General features: G+C 40.2%; 2 protein-coding genes across 4 annotated transcripts; one reads left to right on the forward strand and one right to left on the reverse strand.

The window, feature by feature from the left end:
• Window positions 1-4,462: 4,462 nt before the first annotated feature.
• Window positions 4,463-8,256, forward strand: LOC135263514 (transcription factor Sox-19b-like). Its single transcript, XM_064351635.1, has 2 exons — window positions 4,463-5,801; window positions 6,501-8,256. Exons 1-2 carry the CDS (start codon window positions 5,161-5,163, stop codon window positions 6,739-6,741), a joined length of 882 nt encoding a protein of 293 aa, XP_064207705.1. The 5' UTR covers window positions 4,463-5,160; the 3' UTR covers window positions 6,742-8,256.
• Window positions 8,257-9,927: 1,671 nt separating this feature from the next.
• Window positions 9,928-16,413, reverse strand: LOC135263515 (mannose-P-dolichol utilization defect 1 protein-like). 3 transcript variants are annotated; one of them, XM_064351637.1, is made up of 7 exons: window positions 16,245-16,413; window positions 15,001-15,066; window positions 14,221-14,353; window positions 13,560-13,645; window positions 12,696-12,814; window positions 11,779-11,889; window positions 9,928-11,158 (listed from the first exon to the last, which is right to left on the reverse strand). In XM_064351637.1, the coding sequence occupies exons 1-7, from the start codon at window positions 16,339-16,341 to the stop codon at window positions 11,036-11,038; spliced, it is 735 nt and encodes a 244-aa protein (XP_064207707.1). In that variant the 5' UTR covers window positions 16,342-16,413; the 3' UTR covers window positions 9,928-11,035. The 3 variants fall into 3 exon arrangements, with proteins under 3 accessions (XP_064207707.1, XP_064207709.1, XP_064207708.1); XM_064351639.1 differs by lacking the exon at window positions 16,245-16,413 and adding an exon at window positions 15,803-16,234; XM_064351638.1 differs by lacking the exon at window positions 16,245-16,413 and adding an exon at window positions 15,799-16,234.
• Between the last annotated feature and the right edge of the window lie 4,065 nt (window positions 16,414-20,478).

Consider the following 20,478-nt stretch of genomic DNA (forward strand, 5'->3'; position numbering starts at 1 on the left):
TATACATCATTTTACAAATTTGCGGGTGGGGTGCAACTTCAATAAAACTGCGAATGAACAAAAACTATGAATTGGTTTGTTTATATAAATGTCACCACCGTTTCTTTTCCCCCCTCTTGATCTGCATACTCCAGTATCTTGCTAGTGCTGTTGTAATACTTGGGTCTTGGGGGGAGAAGAGCAGAGAAACCTGGATCAATAAGTTTTGGGTGATGCAATCTAAATCCCACCAACAATCAGTCTTGGCTATGACCACTGTCTTCAGAATTCTTTTGATTAAACATGTTCTGAACCGATGATGAAAGTGGAACACGAGTACAAAGTAAAATGGGGTGTGTCACCTTGGTAACCTACCTCAATATGACAGGATGTTTAGGGAGGGGTCTCTGCTGTATGGACCAAACCAATTTTGAGTATTACATTTTTTTGTTTTAAAAATGAATGGGAGGGGACAGACTGGGAGTTTCATTGAATTTATTGTGAAAATGTTAGCCTGTTTTTGAGACAGAAGCCATGTATTAATTTTTTTCTACATTGGATTCTGTATAGTATTTATTCAGCGGTCTTAAAATAAAAATGACATCCTCTTGTTCCTTTTTAGAGTTATATTGTTTCTGTAATGTCTGATTTGGTTGAGCACTCTCTGCCTGACTTCCCCCATTTGGTTTTTAAGACCAAATGCTGCAATGGGGCTAACAGGAACTAGCACCTGATGGAGAGAAGTTTCCAAGCGCTGTTTTTTTAGGGTTCCCAATAAGAGCAATAGTTACCTGGACAGTGGTCAGGCTTCTGTCACAATACCTGCTTCCACTACCTACTTCCTATTAAGCAGGTGAGAAAATATTTATTTGCCAACACTTAATGACGTGTGAAAGCTTTTGAGCTAAAAAAAAGAGTAAAAGAAGCCGGCGGGTATGGTATGCATCTATTAGTGAAATTAACAAGATAATTGTCAGAAATCAAGCACTTACCCTTTAATGAATAGTACCGCTGTTTCAGTTGGATTATACTCAATATATGCTAGCCTGGTGACATGCTGAGTATCAATTATTTCATTATTTGAATTAGATGTTGGTGGTTATTTTTGGTGTGTTTTTTTTTTTTGACAATTCTATAAGTGTTACACCATCTCGGTTGTAAGATTTAACCTGGTCAATCAAGGCCATTCCAACTTAATTCAAGGGAACAACGGCTGCATTTCCATCGTCAGGCCAGCCAGGGTGAGCCAAAACCTTGAGTGATGCACCCATATCCTCATGCCAAAGATTCAGACTGTTGGCTCATTCTTGTCTACTGTAGTGGCAAGCATAGGTGCAAGCATCACTCTAAATCCCTCCCACGCAACGGGACTCTCGGTCAGCCGTGTGCTCATTATGGCAAACTTCTGCTCTCTGCATACTCCTGGGTGGGTGGGCAGGGCCAAGTGCCACCAGTCTGGTTTTGGAAAGACAGTGGGGATACCCTGGGGCTTCCTGGCCCTTTGCTGAAATTCATGGCTCTTAGTTCCTATTTTGTAGCCCAGGGAAGTCAAGCTCCAGCCCTGGAGGGCCACCATGTCTGCTGGTTTACGCTATTTTTCAGCAAGAGTGATTAAAATCATTGATTGGCTAAAGAGTCCACACACCTTGTTCTCAATGCCTCAATTGGCTGCTGGTTGAAAGGAAACCACAAATACCTGCAGCCCTCTGAGGACTGGAGGTTGACACCTTTTCTAGTCCAAGGCTCATATCTCCCAAGTGGAAAAGTGGGACAGTTGCACATGAAGTGCTGGTTGGCCGTATTAGAGGCAGGGAGCTTAAGCAAGTGGGAGGCAAGTAAAAGGCCTGCCAAGGTCTTTCTGCCCTGTGACGGATGGCTATGAGGCCACAGGCATTTACATGACAACGGCAGAGGAAAAGGAGAGAGAATGGAGCGGTATTCAATCAGTTTGTCAAGAACTTTCTCAACAACCCCCATCTGTTTTTGTTTTCTGCTGCTATCCCCTTTTTCTCTGTCTTCTTTCTGACCTTACTCAGCTCATTTTGCCTCGTCTTTATTTTTTCCCCCCATCTATCATTTTCAGTCTCTGGGACTTTTTGTTACAAAAAAAACTTATTCTCATATTTTTTCCAATCTGTATTTGATTGCTAGGAACTTTAAAAACGAATTTAAAATATACTTTTCCTTTTTAAGAGGCCCACTCATTTCACACCTTGAAACACACTAATTACAAAATGCAGATGCAAGATTTTCTTTCTTTGCCCATGAAAACTATTGACTTTGTTTTCCTCCTATAAATACAGGCAAAAAGTTTTAATGTTTCAGGGAAGTTACTAATCTAATAAACTCATGTCAATGTTTAAGCTCTCAAAGGTATCAATCATGACGAAAGAGTACTATCTACAATCTTACAAATTGTTAATGAAATTCAAGCTTATCTAGAGACACTTGCACCCACTCTTCACATTCATCCCCACAAGAAGAGCAGCACACAATCCAATGGCATACAGTGGCTTCAGAAATTTATTCACCCCCCCCCCCCCAATATTTTAATGCATAGAAATATTTTTACCCAACATAATAAATTCAGCTCATTTATGATACAAAAATTATATTCAATATTTTTTTATATAAAAGGTATTTCTAATTTATAAGAGTATTCAAATCCTCACCCTTCCACCCAACAATTACAGATCTGAGTCTTCTTGGGTATTTATGTTCTCTAAATGAGGCCTCAGGTATGACTTAATGTTGGCCTTTTTCATAAGTGACTTCCATCTTTACCCACGCTCCCAAAATCTGTGGAGTACTTAAGAGATTGTTGATCTCTGGACAGTTTCTCCCATTTCAGCCAATGAGCCCTGCAGTTCTGTTAATGTTGTAGCTATTTTCTTGGTCACTTTTCTAGCAATTGTCCATCTCATCCCCGTTTTTCTTGCCCAGTTTGGTATGACAGCCTAATCTTGGGATGTGTCTGGGTTGTGCCATATTTTTCTTTTTTTTTAAATCTCAAGTTAAACTTCTCAAGTTCCACAACAGTTCCTCAGCCTTCCTGACATGTCTGATCTGATCTACTGTTTTAGTTGTGGACCTCACAAAGTCTGTGGTATTCTGAAATCACTTTATGACATCTCTCAAGAAAATGGAACACCTCTGGCTCAAATTAGGTTGTTAATACAAAGCAGGTGAATTCTTATCTGAAATCAATTCCAGAATTTATATGATTCAGAGGACATCTATACTTGCACATTTTAATTTGACTTTTCAACACAGCAAAGGGTGTCTTACCAAACTGGGCAAGAGAAACTTGGATGAGAAGGGCAATTGCTAGAAGTAATCAATGAGTGGTGAAAACTTTCTGAAGGAACTGTATCCGTCTCAGTCATTGATCCACAGAAAAAAAACACATAGATGAACCTGTCCTATAAAATGTAATAACCCTGCCCAGTTAACCTAGTTTTGATATTACAAGACAAGACATAGTTTCACATAGTTCCCCCCCCCCCCCCATAAAACAAACAACCATATCTGTTTGTCTATAGCCTATTTTAATAGGATTAAACTAGTAATTATATTCAACTCCATTTTTATTAATTGGTGGGATAGCAATGTTTTGTGATTGTTACCTGGTAAACATGGGTTTATTTTTTAAGTAGATCACAAACATTCACATTTATTGATGCACTTTTACTTGAAAATGCTACTGAGTACTACCTGAAACAAAATTTGTTGAGCTTATCCAGTCCATCGTTGTGCTTAATAGCACCTTATTTAAAATGGAGAAGCTTTGTGATGCCAACAGAAACTAAAATGTCTCACTTAATGTCTCACTAAGTAGGTGTTACTGAGGAGCAAATTAGGTCTGATTTTACGATGGTGAGGGGGGGGGGCACACATTTTATGTGACACATTAAATCCACCCAGATAAAACATAGATTTTCTTGTCGGTCTGCTCGTTTTTTCCAGGAATATATCTTTGTGAGTATACACAGAATTATCCAAATGTGTTAACACATCACAGATCCCCCGTCCACTCAACAGACCCTCACTAAAACTTAATTCCCCTCCTTCCACTCCTGCTAACATGATAGGATTTCCATGGGTTCATTGCTGAACACACTTGTTAAAAGACTTACATATTTGTGGAATGCAAATCTCAACTAACCCTTTATGAGTTTCAGTTGTTTACATCATTATCTGAGAGATAGGCACATTCAAATAACCATGAGTAAGCAATTGATTAAACTGAATCAACTTTTTGCAGGTTGTTTCCCCATATAAAGCTCAATTCGAGTTTGATTGTGTTGACCCTCAATTATTAAAAGTACTGTCTGGTTAATTTATCACAGGCAAGATTTATCAGAATATAAGGAGCACCTTATATGCATGAATGCAACCAGTCAGTCAATCATTGCTGATATATTATCAATAAGATAGGCCTACTACAGACATAGACTCATATAGCCTTCTAGTAGTTTTTGATATCCAAAGTTCACATACTTCGTATTCGCATTTGAGCCAATAAAAGGCATTTTCTTACTCAAAATATTTCTTTTCTCGGTTTAGTAAATTATCTGTTTTACGGTAACGTTATTTGAAAACAGCAACAATAATCTGCAAGAAATGAACTTTCCCCCAGTCTAAATCTAATGTTGCCATTCAGATCTCCCTTGATGGCCGGAGGGGGGTACAAATTTTTCTTCCTCCCTCTTCACGAGCTCACCGCGCCCCTCCTTTAGTGATGCAAATGAGTCGAAGCAAGGCCATCGCGGGTGAATGGGTTTGGAGCTGAGAGAAACGCTGGACTATCATTTCTACGAGCTCCAGCAGCACCGAAGAGGACTTTTTGTTGTCCCGCAGTTTAGAAGTTTAAACTGCACAGGAATTTTAGTGACGGCAACCCAATGTCAAACAAATTATCTCTGACAGAGTGAGTTAATCTGATCGAGTTTATGTTTAAGTGTTTTTTGTCTGTGGTAAACACTGAATTTTACAGTTAACTTTCTACCACGAAAGGAGACGCTCAGTATAGTGTAGCCTAGTAGTTGGTAGCCAAAGCTATGAACTCCTTGCGCAGCTGATTAATTTGAGGGTCAAGCTCCACAGAAGTGTTAGAAGCAATATAGGCCTCAGATAGTCTTGTTTGCTGTTTAGTCTTTTTTACCTGTTGAAGTCCCGAGGATGTACAGCATGAACCAATACGAATTAAAATCATCGGGTCCCCAAATCGGCCCGGGGATGACTCCTGTGAACGGGAGCGCGCATGGCGGAGATCAACATGGGGCCAAGACACCTGCATGTCCAACTGGAGGTGATCCCATGGACAAGATTAAGCGGCCCATGAACGCTTTTATGGTGTGGTCGCGTGGCGAACGACGGAAGATGGCCCAGGAGAACCCAAAAATGCACAATTCGGAAATTAGCAAGCGACTCGGGGCGGAATGGAAGCTTCTCACTGACAATGAGAAAAGGCCCTTCATTGACGAGGCCAAACGCCTGCGCGCGCAACACATGAAGGATTATCCCGACTACAAGTACAAGCCTCGTTGCAAGAACAAGCCGCCAATGAAGAAGGACAATCCTATCGGAAAATACCCACTGACGGCAGGCAACCTGTTGACTGCGGCAGGTGCACAGGGACCTGGCGGAAGCCCCCGAATGGAGAGCTACGGATGGGGGTCCGCTGGGGGGTATGCGGGAATACAAAGCATACAGAACGAACCCCTTGGTTATAATCAGCATCTCCAACGCTATGATTTGTCGGCCCTTCAATATCCCACTGCCATGGCAACCGCAAAGACGAATGGCGCCAACTTTTACAGGTGAGCAGCTTTCATTGTTTTGTTTCTAGTGTCTCCATTTGAATTTTAGGCATGTTCTAGATTCATAGTTCATCGATGAATACTTTGATTTATGCTTAACTGTAAGACTGCTTTGGCTGGGGAAGTAACTGAAATAATATAGGGCAGCATTATTTATATAGCCTACCTTAGCAGTGCACCTGTTCTTATAGATTGCTGAATTATCTAGGCAGTTTATTTTAGGGCACGGTTCAGGTCCATTGCATTTACAATTAACACCGATTTTAAACCACAATAGTCCTTTTCTCCCTCCAAACCTTTAAGTTCATTTTAAAATGCAATATATAATTAATTTTTTTCTCATATATTCAAAGAATGAAACACCAGTGTACAATCTCATGAAAAACACCTGATTCAGCCACCCAAGGTCTTAACTAAATTATTTGTTGATTCAGGTGTCTTTTTGGGCTAAACCCTTCTCAGATAAAAAAATAAAGTATTTCCTGCATTGAAATAACGGGGTCTAATATTGCCACATCTGCCAAGCACATGGAAAATGATTGAATGCCTTATGTTGTTGCTAATAATGGAATAATAAATTATTAATAAGCAATAGTTATTGGTATGGCTGCACTGTATGACTTATTGTATAGCTGTTGATTTGGTTTACATCAAGCAATATACTGATGAGTAATCATGCCCCCCTCCCCCCCACCCCAGCCCCATGTCATACAGCAGCAGCACCCAGCAGCCCAACCCGGTGATGTCCATGGCAAAGGCAGAGCCTGTATCACACTCCCCCACAGCCCCCCCACCTCAACACTGGGGGGCTCTTCAGGGGGATTTACGAGACATGATTAGCATGTATATCCCGGGAGGCGAGACAAACGACTCACAGAGGGGGTACCCTGGAATCCAGCAGCAGTACATTGGAGGGGGCGTGTCCCACCCCCACATGTGATACAGTGAGGCAAGCTGAAAAAATACAGACGGGAATGCTGAGACACCTGTGCAGACGCCTGCCTCGCTCACCTGACCTCTGAAAGACCTCTCTCTGCCCATCTTTATAGGGACCCCTCTGTCTCTTGTTTATATTGATGTGGTGATGTATAAGAGGCGCTTATTGCTGCCAAACAGACCCCTTTGTATGGTCTATGGCAGTGGTTTCCAAATTGCGAGTCAGGACCCACCAGTGGGTCTTGGGAGAGAAATTTTTTGGGAAACTCTGGTTAATGGTCATGGGCCTCATCCAGTCAGGGCCTCTGAGCCACGAGCCACAGGACCAGGGCTTGAACCCATCCAGCCTGATTGTATTTTTTATACTAGAATCTATCCAAGAAATCCTTTGGATTTCTGAAAGTCCTCCCTTCCTGCCTTGATTTTTTATTTGCTTGTTGTAACAATTGAGCTCCCCCAAGAGACTCTCTATCAGTAGTTTACTTCCTAATCTCTTCTGTAAAAAAGTGTTTGGTGTAAATTAGACATATTGTGTATTAACTTCTCTTCCACAGTGCTGGTGAGACTCCAGAAATGTTTAGGATGTAGTTTCTTTTCTTTTTAAATGAGTGGCAGTAAGAAGCAGCGAGAACAGTGGTGGAGGCACACTCACCTCATCTTGGTCATCAGGGTTTAAAGTTGGGATCTTTCCCAGCACCTGAATTACTCCTAGTTCTACTGTTCATTACAGTTCCTAATTAAGAATAAAAACACACACTTATACTCCAAAGATCAACAATAATTTTATGCACTCGTGGTGTTTGCCATTTCATCAAAACCAGTCTTCAATAATTCCCAGCCAACCGAAGGTTCCATTGTATTGACTTGAAGACTATCTAAGACAGACAGACACCAACAGACTCCAACAGACACCATTGGCCAAAATATTGTGACCAACCATATTTGTTTTGAGTAGTGTAATGACACGTACATCACTTGATCACATTATTTTTGGAGGAGGTATTCATACAGGCTTTCTTTAGAAGATCATCAGTTTCAGAAACCATTTAACCCGAATCATCAATTATTTTTATACTGTTGCTAAATATGTGGAAGGCGTCAATCATTGTGATTGAGTATACTGTGATGCCATTATTCCTGCAGTGAATCATGAAAGAGGGCAGGGATATCAATTTATTGACAGAATTATATTAGACCTGATGATCACTGCTGTTGCACTCAACTAAAATTCTTTTTTTCATGTAAAAATGTATGTCCACCTCTCTGATGTTCAAATCAAAAGGTACTGTCTACTGTAATACTGTAATTTATAATAAACAGTCAGGAGGCAAATGTTTCCATTGTACCTTCAGTCTATTCTTAACATTTCATCATTGTAAAATATGTTCAGAACATTGTGTGTTGATGTATTTACAATCATTTGGTAAAATGTGTAAGAATGATGTTTCTCTCAGTTCTGATAATTAACTCTAGAAGCATATATTAACATTAATAAAGTCATTATAAACCCATACCTGCACCTTATGTTTTAGCGTACATCTTACAAATGACAAATAATGATAAATAGGAACAATGTTAGTTGTAAATGTGATTATCCAGTTGCATTGAAACTCATTAGAGGCACATAAGGTGCCAAGGGTTGGAGGGTTTGAAGAACATTGGATTATATTCAACGTCAGTTGATATTTCCAAATATAAAAAACATATAAATTGCGCAATTACTGTCATTTCAATATAATTAGTGATCTGTTTTGTCAATCGATTTCTTAAATTATTTGTGAATGAATTTTGCCTTTACCTTCTGTACCACCCTGCTTTGCCTTGTTTCTTGTGACTTTGGTCATTGTTCTTCCTTATTATACAGCTCTCCTGCTGTTTATTCTACTGCTTTGCGTCTGCAGGAAGCAGCTCCTGTAGTTCAGGAGGTCAGTTTTGACTGGTTGCAGACAGTCTTTGTAAGATCGGCTCGTAAAACTTATCAAATCAAGCATATTCTGAGTGATTCTGTTGAAAGTATTTTGAACAATGCGACCACTGAACAATGTATTATTGATTACTGGTATCTGACACAAAACATGGTCTACATGTGCAAAATTTCGACAATGATTGTAACAAACACGTAGGCAACTTGCACATGCTCAATGTATGAATGTAAGTACCTGTGGGCGTTACGACTGGAATTTAAGATCAGCACAAATACAGTAACTAAAATTTTTCATGAAAAATATTGAAAAAAGTAGGAAGAAACTAAGTAGAAAAAAATCCTTGGTAAAGGCACAAAGGAGAGGGAAACTGGTCATCAAGAGGAGACATTCCACACGTCTTCTGTCAAATCAAAAAAAGACAAAAATGATAAAACAACTTGCTGGAGGAAAGTTTCTGCCACACTGCAGGCTCAGCTATAATTTGATGGTGCATCGTCCAGTGCTTTAGTGCACTGAGGCGCACACCATCAAGCCAAGTTTTTTTCAGCACCCCCTGGACTGCTTTGTTCTTTCCTCCTAACCCCCCCGCCCCCCCCCCCCCACCCCCACCCCAAATGGACAGAAAAGTAGAGTTTCTTGGTCTCCCTTCTTTTCCCAATCCATCTATAATCCTTTCCCCTGTTCGCTGCTATTCTCATGGAAATGGAGAGCCAGCACAGGCTAATCAGAGGCCTGATGGGGGAAGGGAAAGTAGGGGAGGGGGTCGTGGTTGAATGGCGGGGTGTCTTGAATGGGGTAGTTGTAAACACAGCCTTTGTGGCCGAATGTGGCCCCAGATGTGCACGGTATTGGGCAATCAACTTCTCACACTTGGCAGAGCTTCTGCAGGGAACAGCACTCGGGCCCCTTCCCCTTCCCCATTTTCTACTACAATTATAAAAATTTTCAGCATTTGTGAAATTCTAACAAAGTTTTACACAAGCTCAGAAGGGCTCAAAAAATGTTTAAAAATGTTATGTGAGAGTAAAATGCATTATATAAAATGTATTAGAGTTGATTTAACACTAAATAAATGGCCCCTTTCCAATTCCTGCTTTGTAGTATTGGTTTACCAGTGGTTTATCTTCTGTATTTGCTGGAAAGATTTGTTCACTTGTGTTGGTCAAATCCAGAATTGATATAGTTAGCCTTTTAAAGTATTCCTTAATGCAGGATCTCTTAGTCTTACTTCCAGGAACCCAACATATATTCTGGTTTTCATTCCATTGAACTCTAAATTATAGTCATTTAATTTCAACAAATCATCCACTAAACAGTGATCTGGGTTTAACACAACACAACTCAATCCTAATTAACTGAAAGCACAGCAGAACAAAGTTGATAAAGACCTACCCTTATGAGAACTATTGCCTGTACCAATGTCCATCAGTAGAAGATTTTTTAAAATAACTGTACCATATAATTACCATATAATGTGGTAATCTTATGAAAAATACCTTATAATCCCAAAAGGGATTGTATGAATGTTGGCAAGACATGACATAAATCATTAATGCATTTAACAGAGATGATCTGTGTTTTCAGTCCCACCCTTCCCTTTATTTCAGAATGCTATATTGGCAGTATTAACAAAACAATTGTGTGAATATTAAAAATGCTAATGTTGATTGATGTGTGTCCCACAGTTGGCCCTCCTGGCCCCCTCCTCACCTCCCCCTTTCTCATGGCTCGACCCTCCCCCCACCCACAGCACTTGATTCTTAGCCCCCTCCCCCCAACATTTAGTCATCCTTCTCTCTCCCCTACAAAATGTACAGATAGGTGGAGTAAGAGAGTAGACATAAACATGTGATGAGGGATGATGGACACTTCAAGATCATGTAAATGGGACAATAACAGAGTTCAATGTTCATTCAAAAAACAGCTTAGCACAATTCAAATGAAATGCAAGATGCAAAAATGCATAGAAAGGAAAGGCCAATTATGTTAAGCAATTCACTGGTCACATAAACTTCTAAGTCAAAAATATGCACAATAATAATGTTTCTTTTTTGTGGTGTGGACAGGCGGGGGAAAACTATGTCTGTAACAAGCAAAGTCCACAAGGGAATTCCAACTGGAAAGCTGGAAGGTCCTGAGAGGTTCAATACCGGGGGTGCCATTTTTGGATGTCATGGCAACTCCCGCTCTGATATAGCAGTGAACAAGCACTGATTTGTACAGCATCATAGAAAATGAAGCCAGAATAATAGGTTGGAACAAAAACCAGGATACACACTATCTCTCAGGGACTGGAGCTGTGTACTCCTAGTCAACAGAATGACATCACAATAAGCTGTTGTCCCAGTGCCTGGGCAAGTGGGCTATCCTCAGCTACTCATCCTTCTCTTTAACAGAAGGCCTATGGTTCCAGTAACACAGGACCTGACCTGCTATGACAGCATTACAGCAGGATGCAATTACACAGGTCAGAGTCATCAGAGAGTCTCCAGTCTCCTGCAGGGGCAAGAGGGGTGGGGGGACATTTCCATTACGTTTCAGCATTTAGGCATTCAGCAGACACTCTTATCTAGATAATGTTATGCAATGAGTAGAGCATTTATCAAATTATTAGTATCATGACAATAGCATGAGTCATTGGATGAACCTATGCAACCATGTTAAGTAACCTAGTAGGTGACAGTAAGAGATTGAGCATGCAGTGCTTTTACCACACAGCGAAATATAACTGTTAATTCAACTTTACCAGAGCTTATACGGGTCCACACATTTTTCTGTGTAGCAAATAAATTTGAGTGCACAGTATGGGTATTCAAACGCAAATTAAATGCTCAGAGTTAAGGATTTTTTGAGCCAAAATGCAGGGCAAAGAGGATGATTTCTGGAAGATAGACAGCGAGTCTGCTGTCCTGACAGTTGTGGAAAGCTCATTGCACCACCAGGGGCCAGAGTGCAGAATATTATGGTTTAATGAAACCCAGAATGCTTCATGCTTTAGCTGTGTATTCTATTCTGGGTTTCATTCCACGTTCGGCTGACCGGTTAGTTCCAGTCAGAACTCCAAGGTTCTACTGTAGTGTAAACTGGACGGACCAGAATGGCGTCTGGTTGTCTACCTGTGCAGAGACGTATATGCGAGCCAGGGAGCCAAAAAAGAGCAGGAAGACGGAAACTGCTGAGAGCTGACCGGTGTGGCCGTTGTGGTAGTTGGTCCCTGACTGAATGAGCTGGAAACACAAAGGGATGTCAGTGAGCTATGATTTGCAATATTAAAGGCACAGCACCATTCTAGACATAGCGTGGACACTTTATTTGATATACTCTCACCCAGGGGTGGGCAAAGAGGGCTGTATATGCATGATCACACATTTTAACTGGTCTACATTTCTTAATCAGTTGAATTCTTGAATCTGTATATGGAATGCTTTAAACATGGTCTAACCGACTGGTGTTGCTGTATTTTCTGAGCTAAGGGAGCCAGGGTAACTGGTGGAAACAGAATCCTGCATGCACACTGGTCCTCCAGGAACTGAATTGTTCACTCCTGCTCTAAAACCATTTGACTCCAGTAAAATCAGTGCAGATTACTTACGATTTTATAAAGAAACATATACTTCCATCAACATTGAGAACACAATTCTTCTTTCACATAAATTCACAATTTGGATAGGAACACGTTTGAAGGCTTTCGGGGATCCGCAGGAATATTTTCAAACTTTTCTGGGGTTTTTTTTTGTATCTTTTTTTACCATTTCAAGTATTTCAAACACATATATGACCCAGGGCTGGACTGTTGCAACGCTACATTAGTACAGTAAAAAATAGTGAAACAGCATGATAATGTTTTCACTAGAACCAAACCCCAATATAACAAAACCTTCAGAAAGTACTTCTGGCTTTTCCACTTACTAAACACCAAAATTTGTTTGAAAATACACTGTATTGCTCCTTCTGTTTTGAAGCGCAGCATTCTGTTATTCATGTTCTATCACTGAACTCTGAATGCTGCCCCATAATTTTTGTTGTCACATACCTGGGCAATTATGACAGCAGGCATATATGAGGACTGCATCGCCATAGCAACTGACCTGGGGGTCAGAGGGGAGATGAGAAGAGACAGCAGGCAGCAGTAGATTAAGATGAACCCAACACCTGCAGTAAAACAAAACAAAACAAAACAAAAAAAAAACAGAATAAATAGCTGGATCATACTGATACTCTTATGTTTTAATTTCATTTTATTTATTTATATTTTTTCAAGAAACTCCCCCCTTTATCTCCCAATTCAGATTGTATCCCAATATATTTATCTCCCAGCTGTATTAACCAGCCACGCTTAATGCTGAAACCACCAGCATGAATTTGAGAGAGGTCAGATAAGCATACTTTTGCCTCTGAAAAACTGAAAAACACTTCTTTTCTCCATATTCCACAAGTTCAGCTTGTACAGACATGACTAAGTGAAAGACACTGTGGGCACCTGGCTGACCAGCAGGGGTTGCTGGCGATTCATTTGACACTCCCACCGAACAAATCCTTCTCTCTTTGGGTGATGCTACAGCCAATAATCTATCCGTTCTGCAGGGCTGCTGGCCTGTTACGGTCCAGCAATGGCACAGCCTGGGTTCAATCCCAGACCATTGGGCCCATCCAGAACAGTGAACTGGGACAGTGGCTTAACAGGATGCAGCAGCCCATTACCCTTATTTCCATCAGTATGGCTGAACTACTGCCACTTTGATTGCCATAGTTACCAGCAGCATTTGTAATCAGTGTAACAAGAGAGCAGGAGTTGTCTGTGTGACAGTCCATGGTTTTCATGCACAAACATCAGGGCGGCAGTTAGGGTGTCAGATGTAGGCGATCACACAAGAAGGGGGGAGGCCGCAGTCTGTACCTCTGAGGGTGCTTCCTCCAAAGTGCTGGATGAGGAATCCAATGGTCAAATTCTGGATCACTATGAAGAGAGTCTCACCCCAGGCACTGTCCAACACACAACATACAAACACACAACACAGGTATTAAACAAACAACACAGGTATTACATACACACACAAAATCTGGACAATTTTTCTGAGATGGAGCCAAATTAAGATACTAATGAGCCGAAAAGGAATATCAAGGGATAATAACCTTAAAAAGTGCATAAATTAAAATGGAATTGCATCGTTCTTGCGATTTTCTCATTATTTAACAATTTTCTAGATGTAGCATTATTCTTCTAGCCTTGTAATATGTGCTGTTTTTGTCACTGGATAAGTGACTGCCTGTTCACAGTCTGAATGTAATGTAATGTTTAGGCTCCTGAGGTCTTGTCAGACCTGGGTCAAACACATATTTGTTTTAGATTCAAATAATTTTCTGTGCTCTATTGATCTTGCCTGGTGTAATTGAGTCAGCCAATATGACCAGAAGGCAAGATTTTCCACGTTCTGAGAGTACTTCATTGGTTCCGAAACACCAGACAAGAGCAGTAAAGCGTAGAAAAGTATTTGAATCCAAAGTGATTACGTATTTGACCCAGGTCTGGGCCTTGTAGAGAGTTTTGTTCCTTGTACCCGATGGGAAAGTTGAGGCTGATGCAGTAGACCATGCTGCCAGTGATGGCAAACAGCTCGAGGACAGCGGACATGAAGCTCAGGCCTTCAGCACTCCCGGCCTTCAACAGCTTATAGATCTGTGGCAGCTTCACTGCAAACAGGTGCAGAGTGAGGAAGGGGCAGGTGTGGACAGGAAACGAATAGAACAGAGGAATTAACTTTCTGTCTGGGAATAAATACAGGAGAACCACAGCAATAGAGATTTAAGTTATGGCAGATCAATCAACAGATATAAACTGAAAGTAGCTTATGCAATGACACTCATTGTAGTCATGCAAACTGAAGCAGCAATGCCCCGTATCTAGCTTGTCTACCCTGACCACACACCCTTGCTTTCTACCCATTGTTAACTCAACAGCATCACTGCCTGCAGTGAACCTGCACTGATAAGCCATGGCCAAAACCCAGGGGGAGCAGGAAGAGCAAAGCAGAAGTAATCTATCAGTGTGCATTCAGGATTGTGGGTCTCAATGAGGGAGCTGGGTGGGGGAGGGGGAATGGACAGACATAGTGAGAAGGTAAAAGAGAGAAATGGACAGGACTGGACTGGGGACACAACCAGAAACCCAACAGAATGAAAAACAGAAAATGTAGAAGAGTGCTCCCAGAGGTGGGAAGAGGGGAAACTGAGTGAACTCAGAACAGATAGAGAGGAAGGAGGGAAAAAAGCAACAGAGTGGGATAGAGGGTGGAGAGAAAGTGAGGAAGAAGGAAAGAGACAGTGTTGTGCTTTCTCACCTACAACAGTCCCAAGCATGATCCAAATACCCAGGACTTTACTCAAGACAATATTCAGACATGGCACTATGAAGCAGAGGGACACAGAGTCAAAATCTGCCCATTCCAGTAAATAAAAAATAACAGCCTACTGTAATAATAATGTCCAAAATGAGAATTATGATCATCATTGTGCACAGTACATATTAATTTAAGTCACAGTATTATTTGCTGACATTGTTTTAACATAACTAACTATTTCACAAGACAACTATTGATTTAAGCAATGAGTATACTTTGATCAAGGTTACAAAATAATTTAAGCCTTCAACTTTTTGCAGTAATTTGGATTATCTCTTCAAACCAGGTTATATGTTGTCATACATCTCTGCCAAGATCATCCCGTTCGCTAAAATTGTGTAATTATTCCCTAATTGAAAGTGCCGCATAATCATGAGAACTCGTAGAACTGTGTAATCTGCCCCAGACGTCACTTTATTGTTCTTGATAGATAAGAACCTGTGAGGTAATTACAAAAAACTAAAGCCATACCGCTGCTCTGGCAAAACGTTACGCCCCATGATCAGAACCGTAATTATACAAAACCGAGGCTAATTTGTACCCCTATATTTGCAGTCTAAAAGCGGTCGTCTCAAACAACCAGCTGTAATCTCTCTTGATTTGAGATAGCACTGAATCTACGCAAGAGGACCACAATACAACAATGGTAAAGACACAATTTTAAAGCGTTATTTAAATTATTTCTGTCAGACTCCTAATGAGAATACCGGTTATGTAACAAGAGACAACACACGATACCCACAGAATGTTCCACAATATTGACTCAGCAGGGTTTCCCCCAGGTATTAATAGCGAAGCACCTCACGAGCACCTCCGCAAACATCGGAGTAAAATAAGTAAAACTTGTCACGGTCACGATATTTCACAAAACTGGTCGTATAGCATGTTTTCACCAGGTCAGGTGGAAGCTACTACATCGTGATATTTTAAATAATACGGTTGAGTTTGCGGTAATCCAGTAACTGCGATATCCGACGCGCAAATATTGCGCACGTGATCACCCCTGAAAAAGACGAAGACACGGTTCTTAGAGGCACCAGGTGCCATTGTGCAAACAGCCTTAATAGGCTACACACTCTCAGCGTTGCACTATACTCAACAGACCGGTAACAATCGCACATTTGTATCAATCCATCAATGTCTCTATGTCCCTTTACTCTCATTGTAGGGGTTAGATACTTCACCGTATAGGAAGTTAAAGTTGTGAAAAAACTCGTTGTAACATTTCTCTGGCATAAAATACTTCAACAAAAATTCTTTAAAAGGGTGCATAGTGTCCATCCTCTTAGTGGAATTCTGACGTGACGCAACATGTGCAGCTAGGAATGTTCTCCCTCTGCTTACAACATCTGGAAACCAGTTATTTAAGTTCCAGAACTTTTTTGTTTATTTAGGTGTATTAGGCAACCGTCAGTAAGAGGAACTCTCGAACAGTTATTTACAGAACTGCTTACTGATTTATTTTCATTTGTGTTGACATCTCGTAAAGAAGGTTTCATTTTCATTCCAAATAAACAGGTTTCACATGCATATGTAATGGAGCAGTCCCTTTGGCTCCCCAATAGGATAGCACCCAGGTTTTAATTTTGATGCAAGTCAGTATCAGTAGCCAGTGGTGGGAGATGAGAAGGGACGTGACATAACTGAGCCTGGGAAAGTTGTAGATCAGGAGCCACCGATTCTCATGCTGCCGACTATCATGGAAGCAATGCATGGAGTTTTTAATTTTTTTTGTTCCTCCTTAATTTGGTGCCCCCAAGACTAGGACCAGCCCTGAACCCAGGTGGTAAGAGAAGTCATGTTATTCTGAACGATGCAAATGCATAATCAGAATTTTGCAGGCACTCCGATCCACATCCACTGTTCACCTTACTGTCCCCTCCCTAGAGAGGCCCTCCTCTCAGTCATGTCTTTTCTCTATCCTGGTTACCCAGTGGTGGACTTCTCCAATACAACCAGGGCAACAGAGTCACTGTCCATCTTTTTCTGCGTACTAAAAGCACACCAGTTTAAGCTGATACCTGGCGCACATACTTCTGAGGTTTACTAGCACTATCTATGCTAAATCAAGAAGACCTGGTGATTCATTTTTGTCCCCTGTATGGGAAATGAGTCTCTGTTCTTAATCTGAAGAATCATTAATTCTATAATGAAACCTACACTATGAGGGACATTTAATAAAAATAAATTGTATTTTTGAGAATATTTTCACTACAACATGTTTTTGTCATCCATGACGTTTGTATTATGTCAAAGAAATTAAAATTATTAATGTTATTTTTTCCCCTGCCATGTCTCAGCAGGCTATTCACTGACAGTAAAAAATTCAGTGTTAATTAGATCACATTACATTCATCTGGCAGACATGCTAGGCAGTGCAGCTCACAGTGTAGGAGAAACAAAGATGCATTCAAAAATGATTAAATGAGCAATCGCGCCAGACTTAGCTTAGAACATTCCTAGGCCAGTAAGTAAAGATGCAACATCACTAAAGCACTGGTGCAATCAACTGCACTAATCAAGAATCAAATAACACATTCTAAATTCATACAGAATACTTCCATAACAAGCCCAAAGAAGAGAGACATAAAACCGTAAACAGTATAACCAACCAAATCAAAATTTACCATAATGTAAATTGGTGGAATTGCTATGGGGTGCATATGCGAAACAAGATACAGTCTGATGAAGTGGCTCTTCAGTCTACATCAGCAGATAGCCAATACTTCTGCTGTCCTGCCCTCTTCAGGAAGTTCATCGCGCTACTGTGGGGCCAATACAGATAGGCAATTTCACTGGAAGAAACAACTGCGCAAGGAAGGGAGAGCCAATTGCCCCGTGGTTACAGAACAAAGATCTGGCTGCGCTTCAGGCTATAATGATTGATCGGATAATTCCACAGTGGAAAACGGAACTATATCAAAGAAAATTTTATTTTATTTACTCTATTGTGCTCAATCAGAGTTATTTGTACACTGAGGGGGGAAGTAATAACAATGTCTCCCTGCTCACTTTAAGAAGCACATTTTAACCATTGTTGGTGTTGGAAAGTGTAAAAATAATTAGAATGACAAAAAAGTAATTGTGTGTGTGTGTGTGTGTGTGTGTGTCTGGGTGAGAGAGAGAGAGAGAGAGAGAGAGAGAGAGAGATTCATTCTGTTATAGTGCCAATATAGGAGTGTATTTTATAGCTGAAGCAGTACCAGGAACAAAGTAATAAAAGTTACCATGTTGATGCAACGGACTGTAAAATCCAGTTGATATCGATTAACACACCTCATGAACAAGGATCAGCCTGTTCTCTCTTTTTTTATTTTTATGCTGGCTGCCATATAAGCTCTGTTCATTATTGCCCTGTCACGCAGAAACATTTAAGTTAGAAGGAGCACTTAAGTCAGAAAAATGAATGTGTATTTATGCATTTTATGTTTTGGGCACTGTTAAACATATTTTCATTGGATTTTTTCAGTAGTGGAATTAAACCTGGCATTTTAAATGAAAGGAACAATTTTTTAAAGAAATGGAAGAATAATCAGTCATTAAAATGAAATGGTAATATCTAGTCACCTCAGCCTAGCCACTATGTTTCACTGGGGTCATTGTCCTCATAAAGGTGATGCAGTGGCCCTGCACTATACCACTCTAGTAAATAATGCCACTATTGCCCGCAGTCATAAATTCCTCATGCACAAACATCAACTGGTGTGTTGTCCCATGCTTTGTGCCATCCATCAGCTCTCTGACTTGGGGAAAATGCTTTTAAATGCAATACTCAAATCTTGAAAAAAGGGAAATTTGCATTGTTATGCCTAACAATATTAAAACAGTATCAACTACAGTCAACAAGAATTGATCTAATAGTTTGTTTTATCTACCAGTGAAACCAAGGTGTGGTTTTTGGGTGGAAAAATTTGGCATGACTAGTTCAGTATATTCATGTTTCTTGATAATAATTCATTGGAATTTTATGATATGTGTGTGTGCGTGTGTGTGTGGATGTGGGTGTGTGGGTGAGTGGGTGTTGGGTGGGTCTGGGGTTGCCAATAAAGACAGATATGGATTTTCTAGGATGTCATGTTACTCAATCCTTGAAATCATTAAACTCACAAGTTAAGAAATTCCATCTGTTGAATACTTGTGACAAACCCATACCATGTACATCTTTGACTTCAGCTTTCACCCTGAAACTGAATAGTTGTAAGTTCAGGCAACAGGCCAGACATGCTAAAGGCTTCTCCAGGTGTCCTTCACAATAACAGTTGGACTAAATGGATATCGGTCACCCATGTCTTTTCAAAGCGTTATTTGTACTCCAAACTGCTCCTTTCTTCAGAGCCATACATGACCCAAAAGCTGTCCAAAAAAGCTTCCATTATTAGCCACATTTTTAGTTTTTTTGAGAACATTGAGACATGGTAATACAGTATGTACAGTAACGTGAAAGATTCAATAAACTACCATAGTCTATATTTACATTACATGCAAGCAATTTACATGTTGAATTTCAACGCAAGGCTGCAGTTTACTGATGTGTAGCACAGGTGTGTAGTGTTATTTATATATATATATTCATTTCAATGCCATTAATCCAGTGCACTTTGTACTATTGATGTCTGGAGCCTGTTACTTTTTATGTGGTTAATCTATGAGATTCAGTTATGTTTCACCACCATCATTTATCTTTTACAACCCATAGTCCAAAGTTTGAATCTATTTGTGGACATGCATGCGCACACGCGCAGTGCAAACAGACAGCAGACCTTTGTACCTCACACTCCTCTTGCTTATGATCAGCCTCGAATGAACCAATGAATGAACAAATATTTTCTGAATTTATCTTACCTCAGACACACTCCAAATTTACAAATCAAACCAATATAAATACAACTTCCATCAATTGCCTTATGCATTTGTTATGTAAAGACTTTAATGCTAGATGAAGATAGCATTCCCATGTCTTTAGCATACTAAAGATATGGGGATGGAAAAGCACCTATTGATGTCTTCACAAAGACGTTGTAATCAACAACAGATCAGAACTAATAGGCCAAATTACCTGTTATAATACATGAATGGACTTTCTATTTGTTCTATCACCTAGTTTGATTAGGAAGCATAGTCAGCATTACCTGACAAAGTACAAGCATGAATCATAAATCATGAGCGTAATATGGTTGTTTGATGCATTGCATTATAAAATGTATTAATTATAATGGATAATGTGATGAGCTTGATGATGGTTTTTTTGCTCCAAAATAATATTTGCAACTAATTATACAGGGATTAAAACATTAGATATATAATATAACCAACACGTATAGTAAAGGAACAGTACTAGCCCACATAGTAAAATGATGCAGGCGAGTCCAATAGGCACCATATGTACTCTGTAAGAGTTGATTTAGCACTGAACATTTT

The sequence above is a fragment of the Anguilla rostrata genome, chromosome 9 (assembly GCF_018555375.3).
Source record: "Anguilla rostrata isolate EN2019 chromosome 9, ASM1855537v3, whole genome shotgun sequence".
In the NCBI taxonomy this organism is placed as follows: Eukaryota; Metazoa; Chordata; class Actinopteri; order Anguilliformes; family Anguillidae; genus Anguilla; species Anguilla rostrata.

Excerpts from the sequence above, each read along its gene's own strand:
- LOC135263515 (XM_064351637.1), bottom strand. The coding sequence starts at position 16,341 with ATGGACACTATGCACCCTTTTAAAGAATTTTTGTTGAAGTATTTTATG. Across the intron at positions 15,067-16,244 it reads CAACTTTAACTTCCTATACG|TGCCATGTCTGAATATTGTC; the intron begins GTGAAGTATCTA and ends TCTGCTTCATAG. Across the intron at positions 14,354-15,000 it reads CATGCTTGGGACTGTTGTAG|TGAAGCTGCCACAGATCTAT; the intron begins GTGAGAAAGCAC and ends ACCTGTTTGCAG.
- LOC135263514 (XM_064351635.1), top strand. The coding sequence starts at position 5,161 with ATGTACAGCATGAACCAATACGAATTAAAATCATCGGGTCCCCAAATC. Across the intron at positions 5,802-6,500 it reads AATGGCGCCAACTTTTACAG|CCCCATGTCATACAGCAGCA; the intron begins GTGAGCAGCTTT and ends CCCCCACCCCAG.